We start from the raw sequence: 21856 nt of genomic DNA, 5'->3' as shown, positions 1-21856 counted from the left end.
GAAATTTTGAGATGCAAAATGCTGTATGCAGTAAATCATGTTGTAGAGATGAGGCTCCCTAGGGCCTTCCGCTGTCTACTGCATCACTACTCGTGCATAGAATCAAAATTGAAAAATTGAGAACCTGGTTGAAAATATTCTGCGTGTGTTGGCACTTGAAATGATTTCAGAAGTTGCATATATTTATTTCACCTTTGGTGCATCAAATATGCTGTATTTTTTATTCAAAATACCTAGCTTTTTCATATCTACAAAACTTTTATTTGATTTTTCAAGGCTGAATATTATGAATTACATGAAATTTGTGTTATTTTCTATTTAAAGTGCCACCTTCCTTTATTGTATTGAAATATTCCCCAAGAATTCAAAGTTATAGTAAATGTTAATACCAAATCAAATTAAGTTAATCAAATCCAAGCAGGAAGCCACATTTGTCCCAAAAAAGAGACCAATGACATAATATTAACATCATCAGCTTTGAAGAATTACAAATGTTTTATTTTGAGAATGTGATCATTTGAGTTCTGTTATGGTCCAGTAACATACAAGGCATGTATTTCCCCGTTAAGTGTATATTGCAGGAAGATCCCAGCTTTGACCCCGATTACAGTGGGAGCAATGATACCCAGCTGCAAATTGCCCGAACACCCTGGAGATAGAAGAAAAATGTCTATGCCAGTCAGTGGTACAATTTTATCTGTACCATACCTGCAACTGCTGAAAGATAGATCGAGACTCTTCAATCTGCTGCAATTACTGTTATCTTTTCTCTTCATTAGTTCCTGGGTCAACATTTCTTCTAGATGCAGAAGTGGGCCAACTGACCCGTTGGGCCTGCTCCATTATTTGGTGGGATCATGGCCGAGCTGATGATCATCAACTCCACTTTCCTACCTACACCCCTCAACACTTGACTCCATTGCTGATTAAGGATCGATCTATCTCAGTCTTAAATATATTTAACAATCCAGCCATAACAGCCCTCTTCAGTGGGGAATGCTACAGATTGACTACACTATGAGAAAGGAAATTCCTCCTCATCTGTGTGCTGACTGGGTGACTCCCTTATTCTGAGATTATGCCCATGGTTCCTCAGGGTAGCATCCTAGGCCCAGCCATCTTCAACTGCTTCATCAATGACCTTCCCTCCATCGTAAAGTCAGAAGTGGGGATGTTTGCCAATGATTACACAATGTACAGCACCATTCACAATTCTTCAAATACTGAAGCAGAGCATGTTCAAATGCAACAAGATCTGGACAACATCCAAGCTTGGACTGACAGTTAGAAAATAAGAGACAATCTAATCACATTTAATGGTGTTTCCATAAGTAAAACTCCCACTATCAGGCCAGAGGTTTACCATTGATCAGAAACCCAACTGGACTTGCCACATAAACGCAGTGGCTACAAGAGCAGGTCAGAGGCTAGGAATGCTGCAGTGAGTAACTCACCTCCTGACGCCTCAAAGTCTGTCCACCATCTGCAAGGCACAAGTTAGGAACATGATGGAATATTTTCACTTGCCCGGATGGGTGCAGCTCCAACAATACTCAAGAAGTTTGATGATATCCAGGACAAAGCAGCCTGCTTGATTGGCCCCACATCCGCAATCATCCATTCCCTCCACCACCAACTCTCAGTAACAGCAATGTATCATCTTCGAGGTGCACTGCAGAGATTTAAAAAAGATCCTCAGACAGCACCTTCCAAACCCACAGTCACTTCCTTCTAGAAGGACAAGGGCAGCAGATACACAGGAACACCACTACCTGCAAATTCTCATCCAAGCCACTCGCCATCCTGACTTGGAAATATATTGTTGTTACTTCACTGTCGCTGGGTCAAAATCCTGGAATTCCCTCCCTAAGGGCATTATGGGTCAACCTACAGTACATGGACTACAGCAGTTCAAGAAGGCAGTTCACCACTACCTTCTCAAGGGCAACCAGGGACAGGCAATAAATGCTGGCCTGCCAGCGATGCCCATGTTCCACTAGTAATAAAAAAATGCTGAGAAACTAAATACATACTTATAATAAAAATAAAACAAAGAACTGCAGACGCTGAAGATCTGATACAAAAATAGAAAGTGCTGGAGAAACTCAGCAGATCTGGAAGCATGTATAGAGAGAAAAATAGAACTAGAATTTTATTTTGGAAGCAGATCAAGAGAGAGAGATACACTAGGCTGATTCCTGGGATGAAGGGATTGACTTATGAGGATCATCTAAATAGGTTTAGCCTTTATTCATTAGAAGAACAAGGAGTGATCTTATAAAAGCATACAAGATTATGAGAAGGCTTGACAGGGTAAATGTTGAAAAGCTGTTTCTATTAGTTAGGGAATCTTGAACTAGGGAACATAGTTGTGAAATAAGGGAACTTTCATTTAAAACTGAGATGTGAATGAAGTTCTTCTCTCAGAGAGCAGTGAGTGTCTGGAATTTTGTATCCCAGAAAGTTGTGGAGGCTAGATCACTGACAGTATTTAAAGAGGTGGCAGATAGATTTTTGAATATCTAGGAATGAGGGTTATGAGGGGCTGGCACAAAAGAAGAATTGAGGTCTGAAACAGATCAGCCATGATCTTATTAGAATAGAAAGGCAAGCTTGAAGGGTTGAATGACAACTCCTGCTGCTATTTCTTAGGCTGACATAAAGAGCATTTGGCTGTAAGAAACTGTGAAGTGTCAATATGAAAGGTGTGGTGCATTTCACTGTGTGGCACATGCTGCATCAATGTCAGAGATGATGCATGTGCCTGCAGCTTATGTGGCAAACACACTGCATGCACATGAAAGGCATGGTGACATATGAAATGTAAAGGGGAAGACATGCATAGTATGAAAAGTCAGTTGGTGGCTATCACCACAGTCAGTCAGTCAGTCACAGCACTCCTGAAAGTCAAGCAAAATCAGTCCAGGCCCTGCTGGTTGGTCAGTCAGAGTCGTCTTACAGGTCTGTTGGGGACTGAGCCCTGTCTGTCAGTGAGATGTGTTGCACATAATCGGGAGTTTGCTATAGGCATATCATCATGTGTTTGAGCCTGCAGGCAGCTCACATCTGGGGATTGGCTTGCAAGATGCTGCAGCAAACACAAGTTCTAAAGCTCCCATTTGATCTGAAAATTCACTGCACAATAAACTTTCAATATTAACAAAGCAGCACCCAAAGTGGGATGGATAAGTAAGAGAATTTTTGAAATTAAAGGATGATGTGTAAGGCCACCTAATATTCTACTTCAGCATTCAAGAATGCAGTGATTACATTATGTTATCTATTTGCCTTCATTTTACACATAATCAGCATGTCAATATACCTCATCATCCAGAGAAGTTTTGTGGTGCCATGATAATGCCCTTATCTCTGGGCCAGAAGGTCTGCCTTCAAGTCCCATTTGGTCTCAATGTGTGTCACAACATGCAAATAGGGTGATTTTTTTTAACCTCGTACCATACAAAGGAATCTTGTGGTGCAGTGGTAGTGTCCCTACCTCTGGGCCAGAAAATCTGGGTTCAAGTTATACCTGCCAAGGAAGTGTGCCATAACATGTCCAAACAGGCTGATTAACAAATATTTTTAATGTCATAGAATCCAGTTCTGACCTCCTGTCATGAGTCAGAAATACACTGTAATCTGATTGCGATTTTGTGATTGCTCAACTCAACAAGATTCAATGGAGCAAGGCACATTGAATCAAAACTGCATCCCATTGGCCATGGTACACAATCTCTTGGACTGCAAACCATTGCATTGGAGCAGCTATGTCCTAATACGTCTGATGAAATATACTTGCGGAGGAGTCCTATAGTAGGCCGGGTTTGGGGAAGGAGGGGTGGTGGTTTTCTGGCAACTGCCTCATGCCAAGGCCACATTGACTATTTTTTGTGTGCTTTACATGAGGTAAGGATGACTAATATAAGTTAGAAGGGATATTGTCAGGCTAGAAGCTAATCCAGTAGTAGCACATGCCTCCAATGTCAATGGCATTGAGCTGTTCTCTCAGGAACCACAGTAATGTAAAATCATATTGGAACACAAGCTTCTAGGGGCCTTGGCCACATGTGAGACTGTGAAATCTGTGAGGATATCACATAGGAAGGAATTCAAGGCTATAGTACCCCTTTGCTAAGACTGTGTACTTCCACTTGATGTTCTCACAGATCTGCCAAAAGTGAAAGAAGCATGGCAGTGGTCAACCCGACTGTTCTTCCTGTGATCATACTACTGTGAAGAAGCCATGATAGGCAACAGAGATAACTGCAACTGCAGATACAGTAGCCACATCGGCTGCTGCACTGCCGACCAAAAGAGATGCAGCAGGACAATGTAGAAAGAGAGTTTTTGCATGGAACATGATCTACTGACTTAGGACCAGCATTGAGTGTGCAGCGGGTGCTGAAGGAAACAACAAGGCAGAAAAACATACATGACCCCCTCTTCACTAATCTCCCTGCCTCAGATGCATCTATCCATGACAGTATCAGTAGGAGTGACCACTGCGAGGAAGTTCTGTCTTCTCAATTAGGATATACGCCCTCGTGTTGTGTGGCATTACCACTGTGCTGAATGGAGTAGATTTCAAACAAATCTAGCAACTCAAAACTGGGCATCTTTGAGAAACTGTGGGCAATGCCAGCAGAATTATACTCCAAAACAATCTGCAACTTCATGGCCCAGGATATTCCCCACTCTACTATTACCATCAAAACAGGAGATCACCCTTGGTTCAGTGAAAAATGCAGGAGGACATGCTGGAAGCAATACAAGGCATACCTAATAATGAGGTGATAACCAAGTGAAGCTACAACACTACTTGCATGTCAAACATAAGCCGCAAGTGATATACAGAGCTAAACAATTCCTCAGCCAACAGATTAGACCATTGCTCAGTAGTCCTGACACATCCAGTCATGATTGTTTTTTAAGCAAATCATTGGAGGAGGAGGGTCTATAAATATCCCCATCCTCAATGGTTCCAAAGAAGGGTCACTGGACCCAAAACGTTAATTCTTCTTTCCCTCCACAGATGTTGTCAGACCTTTTGAGTTTCTTCAGCAATTTCAATTTTAGGCTTTGTATGTTCCTTAACAGAACTCTTTTTGTGAGTTAGATTTGCATTGAATTACCAAGTATTGTCAGTTATTATTAAATTCATAGCATAAAAAATATTTCCAAATGATGAGTTCTGCAATATTTCCATCGTGGAATCAATGGCAGTCCAATTTTAATGGTGCTACTTGGGATTTGTTTACTTGATTTTACCAAGCTTCTCCAGAAAGTTCTTTCAACATCAAAATCAAGTTCATTCCAGTACACGCCGGTATATTGAACAAAGGCCCACAATTTTCTGCAGCAGGCCATCTTATGTCACACAGTGTGAGTTGGACTTGTTCCCGTCCACACTTCAGCTAAAAAAATTTTGCCCCAGAAGTTTTAGACTAGTGCAGCATCTGAGACAATAGTGAATGACAGCATTGCCAGTCCATCATCCTATCTCACTGGCCTTTCCTGAGATATTTTGCTGCCACTATTAAGCTTGGATACCTGACTGCAGCTTATCAGATAGTGCTTACAACTAACATTAAAGTTATTGAGCTTCCATACTTGAACATTTCAGAATGAGTTCCACGGATAGAATAATTAAGAATCATTTACAGACCACGTTATTGTGAGACTTCACAATTCACACACAAGAAACTGGATCCAGGATCTCATGAAGTTAAAATTTTGGGTTTCAGCATTGCATTATTCTCAGTCTAACTGATGGATGAACACATATGTCTCAGAACCTATATAATGACGATGAAAACTCTACACATGAATGCCCCTTGAATCATAGTTGCTGTAACATGTTCTGTTGCTAAACCTTTATGTATGAATTTATTACTTGGGCAAGCAGCATTGGCCCCATATTTAGATCAAAAAAAGTGGCTGCACTTTGGAACAGAGAAGATTACTACTGTTGTATGCATTGATCTGGATGCTTTGGCACCCTAGTGAGAAACAGTACACTAAGGACACTAGAGGTTAGGTAGAAGATATAGTTCATTTTGTCTAATCACAGTGCACCTTAACTACAATGGCCAATCTTGCAAAGTAAGTTTGTAGTTTGCCTGATGAGGTTGCTCGTTCAATGCAAGTTGTGATGAGTTACGAATGGCTGATTTTGTTCATTTGTAGCCAAAAATAACTAGATTAAAATTGCTGCTAGAAGGATTTCCCCGTGATGCAGTAGACAAGGAAGACAGATATCGATGGCAAAAGTACCAGAGGTGACATGCAAAATACTTACACACACTGGGTGGTTAGGAATTGGAATACATTTTATTTCTCAACCTAACAGACAGATGATGTAGTAGCCTCCAAAAGGGAATTGAACACTTAATTAAGGAAGAAAAAGTTGCAGAGATATGGGGAATAATTAGAAGAGTCAACTAATTGGATTGCTCTTCAAAACACCCCTTAATTGGCTTAATTGGCTGAATAGCCACTTCCCGTGTTTTACTCCTTCAAATCTTTGTTTGAATCCCTCTGCCCTTGCCATAATTTCAAAACAGCCTAAATGAAAGTCACAAATAATATTCTGTTTGACTTTGATGATTCTAAGTTGTTTCTTCTTGTCCATCTTCACAGCCCTTTACAAGATTAATCACACTATCAATTCCAAATGATTATCTATTGTTGATTAACTGCATGGCACTGCATTCACTGGATTTTATCCATTCATAGAACATAGAACATAGAACATTACAGCGCAGTACAGGCCCTTCGGCCCTCGATGTTGCGCTGACCTGTGAAACCAATCTGAAGCCCATCTAACCTAAACTATTCCATTATCATCCATATGTTTATCCAATGACCATTTAAATGCCCTTAAAGTTGGCGAGTCTACTATTTTTGCAGGCAGGGCATTCCACGCCCTTACTACTCTCTGAGTAAAGAACCTACCTCTGACATCTGTCCTATATCTATCACCCCTCAATTTAAAGCTATGTCCCCTCGTGCTAGCCATCACCATCCGACGAAAAAGGCTCCCACTGTCCACCCTATCTAATCCTCTGATCATCTTGTATGTCTCTATCAAGTCACCTCTTAACCTTCTTCTCTCTAACGAAAACAGCCTCAAGACCCTCAGCCTTTCCTCATAAGACCTTCCCTCCATACCAGGCAACATCCTGGTAAATCTCCTCTGCACCCTTTCCAATGCTTCCACATCCTTCCTATAATGCGGTGACCAGAACTGTACGCAATACTCCAAGTGCGGCCGCACCAGAGTTTTGTACAGCTGCAACATGACCTCATGGCTCCGAAACTCAATCCCTCTACCAATAAAACCTAACATACTGTACACCTTCTTAACAACGCTATCAACCTGGGTGGCAACTTTCAGTGATCTATGCACATGGACACCGAGATCTTTCTGCTCATCCACACTACCAAGAATCTTACCATTAGCCCAGTACTCTGTATTCCTGTTACTCCTTCCAAAGTGAATCACCTCACACTTTTCCGCATTAAACTCCATTTGCCACCTCTCAGCCCAGCTCTGCAGCTTATCTATGTCCCTCTGTAACCTGCAACATCCTTCCGCACTATCCACAACTCCACCAACTTTGGTGTCATCCGCAAATTTACTAACCCATCCTTCTACGCCCTCATCCAGGTCATTTATAAAAATGACAAACAGCAGTGGCCCCAAAACAGATCCTTGAGGTACACCACTAGTAACTGAACTCCAGGATGAACATTTCCCATCAACCACCACCCTCTGTCTTCTTACAGCTAGCCAATTTCTGATCCAAACCGCTAAATCACCCTCAATCCCATGCCTCCGTATTTTCTGCAATAGCCTACCATGGGGAACCTTATCAAACGCTTTACTGAAATCCATATACACCACATCAACCGCTTTACCCTCATCCACCTGTTTGGTCACCTTCTCAAAGAACTCAATAAGGTTTGTGAGGCACGACCTACCCTTCACAAAACCGTGTTGACTATCTCTAATCAAATTATTCCTTTCTAGATGATTATAAATCCTATCTCTTATAATCCTTTCCAACACTTTACCCACAACCGAAGTAAGGCTCACTGGTCTATAATTACCAGGGTTGTCTCTACTCCCCTTCTTGAACAAGGGGACAACATTTGCTAGTCTCCAGTCTTCTGGCACTATTCCTGAAGACAATGACGACATAAAGATCAAAGCCAAAGGCTCTGCAATCTCCTCTCTAGCTTCCCAGAAAATCCTAGGATAAATCCCATCTGGCCCAGGTGACTTATCTATTTTCACACCTTCCAGAATTGCTAACACCTCCTCCTTATGAACCTCAATCCCGTCTCGTCTAATAGACTGTATCTCAGTATTCTCCTCGACTACATTGTCTTTTTCCTGTGTGAATACTGACAAAAAAATGTTCATTTAGCACCTCTCCTATCTCTTCGGACTCCACGCACAACTTCCCACTACTGTCCTTGACCAGCCCCAATCTTACTGTAGTCATTCTTTTATTCACACGTAGTCAGAGAATCACATGCTAGTGCTTCTCATCCCAGTCCTACATTGTTGGCCTCTGATGTCTGCCAAGGTTTTCTTATATCAAAGTGCCGACCCCCCCACTGACACTATGTGTAAACACAACACCTGATTTCATATGTAAATTGACAAAACTAGCTCTACCTCATCACTATCTCTCAATACTCTTCCAGTGTATCCAAATTGTCAGACTGCTTAAAAAAAACCCGAAAGAACTGTGGATGCTGTATGTCAGAAACAAAAACAGTAAATGTTGGAAAAGCTCAGCAGATCTGGCAGCATCTGTGGAACAAAATCAGGTCAAAAATCACATGACGCCAGGTTATAGTCCAACAGGTTTATATGAAAACATTAGCTTTTGGAGTGTTGCTCCTTCCTTAGGTGTCGTGAGATAGGAGGTATCAAGACACAGAATTTATAAGCAAAAGATCAAAAGGATCATACAACTGATGCAAATGTATTGAATAAACCTAAAATGGCTGGCTGACTCCCTCCTGTTAAATCTTTAATTAGAAAGGAGATGCAGGTTTCAATTGACTAAAATGCAAGTACTTTCAAGTCACTGCCCCGAGACAACTAAAGGCTTTACACTGATAAAACAAATACAGCTCTACCTCATCACAACCATTCACAACTCTTCCAGTGTGTCCAAATTGTCAGACTGCTTAAAAAAACCCAAAAGAACTGCAGATGCTGTAAATCAGAAACAAAAGGTTTGCAATTATGGAGACTTGGCTGAAAGAAGGACAGGACTAGCAGCTGAATGTCCAAGGATTTAGATGTTTCAGGTGTGATAGAAGGGAATGTAAAAGGGGTGGGGGAATTGCATTACTGGTCAAGGAGTATCTCACAGCTGTACTCAGGGAGGACTTATGCAATAAGGCAATATGGGTAGAACTCAGGAATAGGAAAGGTGAAATCACAATGCTGGGCATATACTACAAGCCTCCCAACAGCCAGTGGGAGATGGAGAATAGAATATGTGGACAGATTTTGAAAAGATGTAAAAACAGCAGGGTTGTTGTGGTTGGTAATTTGAACTTCCCCTATATTGACTGGGACTCACTTTGTGCTAGGAGCTTGGATGGGGCAGAATTTGTAAGGACCATTCAGGAGGGTTTCTTGATACAGTATGTAAATAGTCCAACCAGGGAAGGGGTTATATTGTACCTGATTTTGGGAAATGAGCCCGGCCAGGTGAGTGAAGTCTCTGTTAAGCATTTCAGGAGTAATGGCCATAATATCATGAGTATTAAGATACTCAGGGATAGGGATAACAGCAGTACTCGGGTGAAGGTGTTAAATTGGATGAAGGCGAACGACAACAATATTAGGTGAGAACTGAAGAATGTTGATTGGAGGCAGCTGTTTGAGGGGAAATCCAGATTGGACATGTGGGAGTATTTCAAATGGCAATTGATAAGAGTTCAGGAGCAGCATGTTCCTGTGACAATGAAAGATAGGTACGGCAAGTTACGCAAACCTTGAATGACTGAGGATGTTATGACCTTGATCAAAAAGAAAAAGGAAGCATATATAAGGTCTTGGAGGATGGGAACTGACGAAGCCCTTGAAGTATATCAGCAACATAGGAAAGAACTTAAGCAAAGAATTAGAGGGCTAAAAGGGGTCATGAAAAGTTGTTAGCAAACAGGATTAAGGAGAATCCCAAGTCTTTTTATACATATATAAAAAGGAACAGGGTAGCCAGGGAAAGGGTGGGCCCACTCAAGGACAAAGGAGGGAATCTATGTGTAGAGTCAAAAGAGGTAGGTGAGGTCCTAAATGAATACTTTGTGTCGGTATTTACCAAAGAGAAGGAATTGGTGGAGGATGATCACAGGGAAGGGAGTGTGGAATTTCTAAGCTAAATTGCTATTAAAAAGGAAGAGGTGTCATGTGTCTTAAGAAGTATTAAGGTGGGTAAGTCCCCAAGCCCTGATAGGATCTATCTGATAATATTGAAGGAGGCAAAAGAACAGATAGCTGGAACATTAACAACAAGTAAGGACTGGAGAATAGCCAATGTTGTCCCATTGTTTAAGACTGGTAACAAGGATAATCCAGGAAATTACAGGCCTGTGAGTCTCACGTCAGTGGTAGGCAAATTTTTGGAAAAGTTTCTCAGGGACAAGATCTATATGCATTTAGAAGCAAATGGACTTATTATCGATAGACAACATGGTTTTGTGTGGGGGAGGTCGAGCCTCACTAACCTGATCGAGTTTTTTGAAGAGGTTACAAAGATGAGGGAAGAGTATTTGATGTTGTTTACATGGACTTCAGTAAAGCCTTTGACAAGATCCCTCATGGCAGACTGGTACAAAAGGTGAAGCCCCCTGGTATCAGTGGTGGGCTGGGAAGATGGATACTGAACTGGCTTAGTCCTTGGAGACAAAGGATAGCAGTGGAAGGATGCTTTTCGGAATAGAGGGTTGTGACTAGCAGTGTTCCACAGGGATCAGTACTGGGACCTCTGCTGTTCATAGCCTACATAAATGATTTGGAAGAAAACGTGGCTTGTCTAATTAGTAAGTTTGAGGACGATTACAAAGATTGGTGGGGAGTTGTGGACAGTAAGGAAGATTGTCAGAAGATACAGCAGGACATAGATCAGTTGGAGGTATGGGCAGAAAAACAGCAGATGGAGTTTAATCCAGACAAATATGAGGTGATGCTTTTGGAAGGTCAAGTACAAGTGGAACTTATACAGTGAATGGCAGAATCCTTAGGAGTATTGATATGCAGAGGGATCTGGGTGTGCAGGTCCGCAGATCATTGAAAGTAGCAGCACAGGTAGATAGAGTAGTAAAAAAGGCCTATGGTATGCTTGCCTCCATTGGAAGGGGCATTGAATATAAAGATAGGCAAGTTATGAATTAGACCACGTTTGTAATGTTGCATACGGTTCTGGTCACCACACTACCAGAAGGATGAGGATGCTTTGGAGAGGGTACAGAAAAGGATGTTGCCTGATATGGGGGCTTTTAGCTATGAAGAAAGGTTAAATAGACTAGGTTTGTTTTCACTGGAACACAGGAGATTGAGGGGTGACCCCTGATAGAAGTTTATATGATTGTGAATGGCATGGATAGAGTGGAAAGTATGAGGCTTTTTCCCAGGTGTACTGGTCAATTACTAGGAGGCACAGGTTCGAGGTGCAGGATTGGGGGGGAATGTTTAAAAGAGATGTGTGAGGCAAGTTTTTCATACAAAGGGTGATGAGCGCCTGGCACACGCTGCCAGAGGTGATGGTGGAAGTAGACTCAATAGTAGCATTCAAGAAGCACCTGGACGAATACATGAATAGGAAGGGAATAGAGGGATATGGATCCTGTAAGTGAAGACAGTTTTAGTATGGAAAGGCAAAATGTGTCAGCACAGGCTTGGAGGGCTGAAGGCCCTATCCTTGTGCTACATTGTTCTTTGTTCTTTGACCCAAAATGTTAACTCTGATTTGTTTCCACAGATGCTGCCAGACCTGCTGAGTTTTTTCAACAATTTCTGTCTTTGTTATCAGACTGCTTGTCTGGCATCCAATTCTGAATGAGTAAAAATATCTTCCAACTAAACTTTGTAAAGATAGAAAACATTAGTCTGAATTTTACCAGAAATCAGTTAAGGCAATTTCTGGGAGTTTCATAAAGGGTGTCTCTCTGTGACCCCAAGCAAGATTTCTCATACTGTTCTCTGCAGCTTGTCTCAAGAGCAATGCACCAACATCTATAGCACCCTGTTCACACTTATCCCTGTAACATCAGAATCCCCGGATTCCTGATGACAGCAACACTTTTAAATCCCAACCATGCACCAAATCAAGCAATGCCAGCCAGGAGCTTCCCTTCAAAGTGCATGTAACAGGAGGAGAGCCAAAAAGAAATGCTTCTTAGGGTATAAAAGTGGCATAGCTGAAACCTTCTTGCAAATACTAGTAAACATTCTTACATAACCTGTCTGATCGATAAATATTGTAACTGCAGCTATAAGAACCAAACTACAGATTATCTGTTCTTGCCTGGATGGGTGCAGCTCCAACAACACTCCTGAATCTTGTCTCCATCATTGATTGGACTTGTTGACACATCTGTTTATCCTTAAATGTCTCAATAATCCTCAAATAGAAAAATACCATTTACTCCACCCCTCCAGCTGAGGTCAGAGCCATTTTCTATTTCCATTGCACATTAATAATTTAATTATGAGTATGGAAGACAACACAAGTCACATTTGGCACAGTAACTTGCAAGCTCAACATTGTCACCAATTGGCCACCTTGAATCTCTATATTCCTTTCTTCCTTGCACTCCTATGGGCACAACCAGGACTGAGCTTCCACACACACCTATGAATGATGAGTTCATTTCCCAATATTGTCCCCTGGGCCTAGGCCCTAAATGTAATAAATCATGCAATACTGTCATCTTGAGACAGGGCAGTGGTCACCATCAATGAACCCCTTTAAAAGAACCCATGTGATTCATTGTACTTTTGTCTTCCACTGGTATATAGTGAGTTGCCCTCCTTCACAATTATTGTCCCCTCTGCATCCCAGTATGCTGTCTCCAATATCCAGAATTGACTTTCCCAATTTGCATACCACAACAGTGGTCCCAGACAACCCCTCCACCTTGACTTTAATTGAGCTGAGCTCCAGCACTCACGGTGCACCACTTCTCCATATTCCCCAACTGACTTCCACTGAATCCCTGGACTGATTTGAGCTAGACCTGCAAGACTGACATGTAGCCCACATGGACTACAGTGAATTGAATTGCATTAGCATTATTGTCTCATCTACTCAAATGAGTACAGTGAAGAGTTTACAAGTCACCGCATTCCAGCACCATCTTAGGTACAAAGGTACCTTGGTATAGATACTTATGATCAAATTCTTAGGAAACAAAAATAATTTGAAAGTAAAGAAATAAATAGTCCAGCCTTATAGGTCATAGGAATAAATTAGAAAAATAAAGAAGTGAAAAGTTCAGAATAACAGTCTTTACAAACATGTCCATGTCGGCACCTAGCCTCGAGGGGGACCTCAACTGCCTCGCCACCACCTGCATTAAATCCATTAATATAGGAGCGGCCCCACCTCAGGCACCATCTCTTCGCTGCTGGGGCCACTTCCCTAACGCAGCAGAACGCACACTCACCCGCAACAAAGAGTCTCTGGCTCCGCTGCCAGGCCAGTCCACCACTGGGCCATGAATCTGGCTCCTGCTGCAGATGTTGCCTTGCCGGAGCTGCTATCTTGAAGAGTCCACTGCCGCCAGCACCACCGTCCCCGAGCATTGAGGAGCTTTGCTGCCACTGCCGCCGTCACCGGCTCCAAACACCTGGACAATGAGGTCACAGCCACCCGCCTCCCATTGCCAGGAGGACAATCTCATTGTCGCTGTCACAGGCCCCAAATGCCAGGAGAATGACTTCACTGCTACACCTCCGATTGCCGGGAGAAGCCATATCCACCACGTTGCATGCTGCTACGCCGGTGCTGCCGACAACCTACCCCAGAAAAGAAGGAAAAGAAAACCAAAATTAAAGGAAAATAAAGTGAAAGAAAGGGACAGAAGCAAAAGTAAAATGAAGAAGGAAAGCAGATGGGAGCGGATGGGCCCAGGGATGACTCCTGACCCTGACTACACCAAGCATTCAACTATGTCCAAGCCCCAGGATTGATATCAGATGCTGCCCTTGATTTACTGTACTGGGATCCCCTGACTGAATACTGTTTTTCTTGACCTGGCCAAGGACTACTCCCCTTAGACTTTGAGACATGGCTATGTGATTGAAGCACATGTAGTGTGTTAGATACATGACTCCTGGCACATGCAGGTGCAACATTGACACAGCACAATGCCAGAACATAGCCACCCCTCGACTGATCACTTCTGATGACATGACAAGTTGTCCAACTTTGTGTCCATGCTAGATCTCAAAGCAAGACAGAAATACTGTGATCCTGTAAGTTCAGAGGAACAAAGCACAAAAAGGCAAATCAAAGCAAAGATGCAATGAGCATCCAAGTAGATGCTAAGAGAGCAAGCGAGGAGACCCAAGATTCTCCTGGTCAAATCCATGAAGTTTGTGCTTTTCTCTGTATGCAACGATACAATGAAAGGTGCTAGTGCACTCCAAAGTGCAGCTTTGAAGAGGAGAACTGCATTACAAGTAGGCTGGAGACATATCATGAGGATGGAAAGATGCTGGTATATGTCTGACAATATGTGATCATGGGAGGCAGGCAGTTGCTGCTTTTGGAGCATAACCTGAGATGTTGTGGCCTGTTGTTCAAGATAAAAGCTTGGAGGAGCAAATAGCAAGCTAAAGTCACCAGGTACTTACTCAGACTTTCATGTCAAGATTGTTGCTGCCTAGTTTGCCATCTGAGACAAGATTAGGTACTAATAGCAAACAAATACATGCAAGTAAGCTTCTCACCATTCACTAGTGAAATTCTCATGTTGCTGTTCAAAACTTCGTTGTAGAATCAGGCCATTTGCTGTTCACATCAAAAATCTCACTTCTTTGGATATCATTGTACTTTCCCAGCTGACTGACCATTGTCCACATCATTCAGGGTCTGGGAAGATTCTTCTCCTTATCTTTGGACCCTAGTATAAACTCTGTTCCACAATCACTGCCTTCATTCCTCTCCCTGGCATCTGTCTGAGGCTGAATCAGGCTGTTTGTGTCCTCAGGTTGGATTTTACTGGCCCTGACTGGGCAAAATGGAGTCAGGCATGTTTGAAAAAAAGGCCTTGATGGCCTGAATCTGAAAGACTCACCTCTGTTTCCACCGTCCTTGTATCTCTCTTTATTCCTTTAAGATGGTCCTTAAACCTATCATTTTGACTAAGCTTATGATTATATGCTCAAATTTTGTTTTATAGCCAACCTCTGAAGCATTGTGATATGTTTTACAATATAAAAGATGCTATGTAAAGGCAAAACTGTTAGAATATTTAAGAATAACAGGAGGAGTGTGAATTGGGATGTGTAGCTACAGTCAAACAGGTACAGAAAGAAAAATAGAGGGAAAGAAAAATTGGATTACTGGAGAAAAAGTCATAAATTAGAAGTAGGAAAAATATATTTTTGTTTTAAATAACTCAAAAGAATTTTCTACATGCAGCAATGCGATTCCGCAGTTTAATTTGTTTATTTTCTGAGCATGAGTGGTAAAGTGGCATTGTGCTAACAAATATCATTATTAAAATGGTACCAATGTTGTGGAAGGCCCAGATAGGCCAGGGTTCAAGTGTCAACTCAAGATATGATGAGCTTGGAGGTATATCATAATAAGTCCAAAAAGGTCGATTAAAAATCCACAGTTTGAATGGCTGAGGAGATAAATGTTCTTCCAGAGTCTAATTCAAAAAGGGGGAGATGGTGGTGCAGTAGTAGTGTCACCAGACTGGAAACCTGAAGATCTAGGTTGATACTGAAGAGAAATGGGTTCAAATCCCTAGATAGTCCTGTGGTGCAGTGGTCTGGGCTCAAGTCCCGTCTGCCCCAGATATATCTCATAGCATGTCTATAATGTTCCTAAATCTCTGCTGTGAGTTTCATGTACAAATATAGCAATAACTAGGAAGTTGTGGCCAAGCTACCTTTTGCAAGACTGTTATGGTATAATGCAGGTTGTTCAACTTAGAGTAGTACGTATTAGCACCATTATTTTGTCAGCAAAAATCTGATCTCTAGAACTTTGATAAATGCTAGGATTATCCCAATTTCTCATCTAAAAGCAGACAAATTGGCAAGGGTGTTGAAAAAATAAAGGCAGAAGAAAAATAATTGATGTAAATTCTCTGCCTTACAAATAAGAGTTTTTCATTCATGCAATATTGGTAAATAAAATAAAGCAGTAATATGCGTATACTTTAAAATTTTGCATGTACACAAAATATAATTTCAAAAACAACTCTAATTTCAATTTATTTTATCCAGAATTCTGATCCTATAATCTTGATTTTTCATTGAAGGGTCAAAACCCGACCTGTAAAAATGGCTCCAGGGTACCAAGCTGATCTTGTCATTCAGATGGTCTGGATCGATGGAGAACCACCTCAACAAATCACAAGCCTAGCAGTAAGCTCTGCCTATGGCCTGTAAGTAACACAGATTTCTTCCTTTGAACAAGTATAACCATTCACCAGCAGGAATCTAGATCTTTGGCCAAGTGTTCAAACAAGTAGTTGTCAAGTAGTTCGTGCACAATGGTAAAAAAGGAGAAATTCAGTTGATTGCATTAAGATTGCTAGATTTTTGTTTATTCTGTTCTTTCTTGCTCATGTTTTACAGTTATACAAGTAATATCAAGAGTATATGAACAAATGTATATTTCAATGAGACTTCTGTCATCATCAGTATTAGAGGTTCACAAGTTAGGTTAATGTTTGTATAGTGGGTGATATTTAAGAAAATGGATTTAAATCAACACTAACATATCTCATCATGTGCAATATTTAGTAAATCCAGATTTGTTTATGACTTGGTCTCTACATTTCAGGTGTTTGCTTTAGTGTACTACAACTTCATTTATATAATAAATTATGCATAACGTGAATTCACGTAAGCTTTGACATGATAGGGCACTAATTGTATTGGTTCAGAAGAATTATACAATTACACTCAAGCCTTTCTAACCATAATTTTCCATCTCGCTGCATTTTGTGTGCTGGAAATATTGTATATATATTAACCATTGCCTTATTGAAATCAGAATTTGTACAGAATTATAAATGAATACATAACGTAATTTTCTGGGTTTTGCACTGAAGTTGCAATTTTTTTAACAATTTCTATTTTTGAATAACTTCAAGGAAACTTGAAGCCATTGAGTTCTTTGAAATTTCTCCAGAGACTTGAGCATATAATCAAGTCTGATACTTATGTGCAATGCTGAGGAAGAGTTGCACTGTGGAAGGTGATGGATGAGATATTAAACTCTCTCTGCTCTCAAGTGGATATTATAGACACCATGGCGTTCTTTCAAAGAAGGACAGGAGTGTTTTCCATATCGTCCCTTCCAGTGTTTATCCCACAATCATTATCATTGAAAACCACATTATCTGGTTATTACCTGAATGTTGATGTGTGGAATTTGGCTGTTTTGACTGCTGTGTTTTATGCATTTCACAAATTTAAAAAAAAGTCAAGCATTTTGGGCCTGACTGAAGTTGGGAAAGGCACCTTCCAGATACCAACCATTTTAACTCCCCCCCCTCCTACTCCCTGGGTGACATGTCCATCCTGGGCCTCCTCCAGTGTCACAATGACACCACCCAGGAGGTGCAACACCTCATATTCTGCCTCAGGAACCTACAGCCCGATGGCCTAAACATGGAATTCACCAGTTTTACAATCTCTCCACCCCTGGTCTCATCCCGTGTCCAAGCCTTCCTCTCATCCCCGCCTCCTTGACCTGACACAACCTGTCCATCTTCTCTCCCACCTATCAACCCCTCCCATCCCACTGACCAATCCCCACCACTCCCCCAGGTAGAGAGTACCTGCCTCACCTATCACCATTCTACCTACCTTCCCCAGCCCCACCCCTCCTCTCTCTATTTATTTCCCAGCTCCCTTCCCCCTCCCCATTTCTGAAGAAGGGTCCCGACCCGAAACGTCAACCTTCGTACTCCTCGATGCTGCATGCCTGCTGTGTTCCTCCAGCTCCATTCTGTGTTGTATCTGACTCCAGCATCTGCAGTTCTTGCTATCTCCCATGTAAGTGCAAGTTTACTTTGTTCTGGTTCAGTTGCTATTTAATGAAAAGGCAATGTAAACACTGGAGAAGGTGCAGTGTGCATTTACAAGGAGAATAACAGAAATGTGAGGGTGTACTTTTGTGGAATTGATAAATAAGTTGGTGTATTCTCATGAAATAAAGGCTGTGCACTGATCCAATGTCTGTCTTTAACATTCTGAACGGTTTTGATACACTGTATCCAAAGAGAATGTTCCCACTTGTGAGGTCAGGAGTAACTACAGGCCATCAATATATAAGGTAGCCACCGAGAAATCCAACAGGCAATTATAAAAAATGTCTTTACCCAAAGAGTAGTGAGAAGGTGGAACTCCCTAACAAAGGATGGTTGGATTGCCTAACCTAAATGAGAGCTGTCCAGACCTTCAATTGTTTTCATGTTCATTGGCTTAGTCAGCAAATTTTGTAAGGATGAGGCATTATAATGTATCTTGCTACGTATCAAACAGTGAAACGTGTGCATTTTTATGAACAACCTTCAAAAGAGACTAATGTATTAATTTGCTTTCTTGTCACTATAGTGAGCACTTATTTAGTGAGATATCTGACATTGTTTTGCTTACACAAGTAATCCGTCTGTTCACACACTTTATGTGGTGATGCAGAGTATTCCATTAGATGTCCATCTGTCACAGGTGATCTTGATTTTGTTATGAAGTTTTTAATTCTTGAAAAAGGCTGCTCACAGCATTTTGTGCTGCCAAACATTGCAATGAATTGAAAGGTATGTTTTGATAAATTTGCATAAGATTCTGAAAGAATATGTTTACTATAAAAGGTCAGAAGGTTATTCTCTACAAAAACTGCCTTCATATCACTGCCCTTTTGGATCTCAGTAAGTTCCATTTGTAATATGTCATGAGCATCAGTGGCATTATTGCAAATGGCTTCAGCTCATCACAGTGTTCCCCGAAATCCACAAATTTTTGAGTTCGTCTCTCAGGCTGTCAATCACAGCAGAATACCTTGCTTGGTTTAGCATGAATTGTTGCTGACTTTATGAAATTGACAGCTTTCTAAAGCAGTTCTTACTTCTGATTGAACATTTAGACATGCTCATTCAGTTTGTTAATGAATTGATATTTTCCCGTTGGTTTCACATTCAAGTCCACAAGATAATTGGTGATATTAACTAGGAATGCCAAGTAATTTAACCATTCATCATAATCCATGAAGTTTACATCTTTTCTTTTGTTTGTCATAAATGTTTTTATTTCTTAATTCAATGCCCAGTGTCTGCCTAGTATCACCACTTGACTGAGTCACCAAACATGGTGGAAGTAAATTATATCATTGTGTCTGATCCTATATCTGTAAGAATGGACGGGAACTGTTTTGTTTGAGCCTTTTGAACCTTATGAAATTGCATGTAGAAAAGGCCTGTTCCATCCTATGTTTCCCTTTGCTCATGGCTGTTCTAGAAGTATGTTGCAGTGATGTGTGGCAATTTTCAAGGCATTGATTTAAGTTTTGGACTGGCAAATTCATTGTGCTTGCCTCTCATCGCAAAAGCTCCAACAGTTGCTGACCCGCAAACGTTGTCCTCAGGAAGACTGAATTTCACCAAGACTCAGTTTATTCATTGAAAATGTCTTGTCTTTTTGTCATGCCTTTCATTGGTCTCAGTTTAATCAGTTCTTCAATGATTTTGAACATTTTCTCATATGAAGTTTCCCAATTGAACTGTATCATTCATGTCTTTTCCCTCATTGAGCTCTAAGCTGTAAAACTGACAGGCATTCAGTCTTTTGATCAAAGAATTTTGAATTTTGAGCATATACAATTGTATGGATGCTGATTGCCTACTCTTCTAGCAATGATCTGATGTAAAATGTTGGTCTCTCTACCATTGACTTTTTATCAGAACAAATGTTTCAGAAATTGTTTATTCGACAACTGTTTCCTTCTCTTGGCTATTGTTTTATGTATTTTTAAAAAAACTGATCTTGATTGTTACCTCAAAATTCTAGCTTGCAGCTTTGAAGAAAAATTCTTACCTGTTAATATTTTGCTCCAGCGAGTTCACTCAATTGATTCTCAAGTGACCCGTTAGGCTCTCGTGGAATAATATCGCTTGAAAACAGCTATCTTCTTTTTGCATATCAGACACAATATGTTTCTGTTTTGCTCAATAACAGAATAAATATTGAAGCAATTCAACAGAAAAATGATCAGTTCAATAGCCTTTGAAGAATTGACATTCCATGTCAATTTTCCTTTTTCTATAATCAAGGGATCTGGCATCTTTGTTTTGATAAGTATTATGGCTGGCCACTATTCAGGATAGATATCAGGTATATATTGATACTGAAATTAAAACTTTTGAAGTTGATAGAGTCATAAACTCAGCAGTTAGATTCAAAGAATAAAATTCTAAAATTTACTTGAGCTTCATTTTTCTATACCAGTCAGCACAGATTCATGAAAAGTTGTCACATCAGATAAAAAGAAACAGATTGTGTCCTCCAGGCCAAATGTTGGACAATCTGTCTAGATGCATTTAAGGGGAAGCAAGATAAGCATGTGAGAGAGAAGGGAATAAAGGTTATATTGACTTATTTGGAGGAGGAAAGATGGGAGAAATGTCAACTAGAACATAAATGCCAGCATGAGCTGGTTGAGGCAAATGGCCTGTTTCTGTGCTGTATATTCTGTACAATATATAGTATTTGAAATAATATTTTCATGTCATGTTTTAATCAAACTGGTTTTAATTTTTAAATGAATATTTTTAGTATGATTTTGTGGACTTATTTTAATGAGAAGAATTTTATTAACCCATCGCTGTAAGCTTAGATTTAAATACCCCAAACAGCATGAAGAAAACACCATTTTTTTCCCATTAAGTCACTAGAAAGTGGACTGTAAGTAAATCATTTACAGGGCTCCAGCAGGACAGGAGCAGATGAAAAAGTGGAACTCTTCCTCTACCAACTTTCACAAGAGCTCAGAAAGCCACATGGCATCTAAGTAGAAGCTGCATAATCCAGTGAGTACAGCAAAGTGAAGGTAACGTCAATTTAGATTTGATTTGGATATACCCAAAATATATTATTTCATTGTTAAAGCAGAAAAACATGAGCAAAGAAATTCTAAGAGAATCAAATGTCTAAGACCACCTGGCATGGCACCAACTATATCAAGAGGCTATGTTCGCTTGCTTGCCAATAAGACCGGACCACTGCTCTAAAGACTTTAGCCCAGCAGGACATGTGGTACAGAGCTTTGTCATGTATCAAAGCGCAAACAGAGGCTCAGCATTGCCAACAGCAATCAAGGACACCAATTCTTAATTTTCCGTCTCGTGCACATCCCAGGTTAACACTGCTATCTTGGCTGCATCAACAGGTGTCATATGTGTTGCTTAGAATGTTCAACACTTTCATTCTCTTCATTATGGAAGAACAAAAGAAGTGTCACTTTGTTGCCCAATTTCACTTTACTACATTCCATGAAATGCACGTAAAATGAATTGTGTTATTAAGTTAACCTGCTTCCCTAGTTCTCAATTATATTTTTGAATAAACGCAAACTAC

At 40.7% G+C, this 21856-nt stretch overlaps 1 protein-coding gene across 2 annotated transcripts in view; it reads left to right on the top strand.

Moving 5' to 3' along the window:
- LOC109930469 (syntaxin binding protein 5L) overlaps window positions 1-21856 on the top strand; it is a 438683-nt gene that overhangs the window by 279040 nt on the left and 137787 nt on the right. For both annotated transcript variants that reach the window (XM_048602948.1, XM_048602947.1), the window contains exon 17: window positions 16534-16659. In XM_048602948.1, the coding sequence (XP_048458905.1) occupies window positions 16534-16659 (126 nt within the window). The remainder of the gene's footprint in view (window positions 1-16533; window positions 16660-21856) is intronic.

Source organism: Rhincodon typus, chromosome 11 (genome assembly GCF_021869965.1).
Source record: "Rhincodon typus isolate 14 chromosome 11, sRhiTyp1.1, whole genome shotgun sequence".
Taxonomy (NCBI): Eukaryota; Metazoa; Chordata; class Chondrichthyes; order Orectolobiformes; family Rhincodontidae; genus Rhincodon; species Rhincodon typus.
This window is presented reverse-complemented; position numbering and strand designations above follow the sequence as displayed.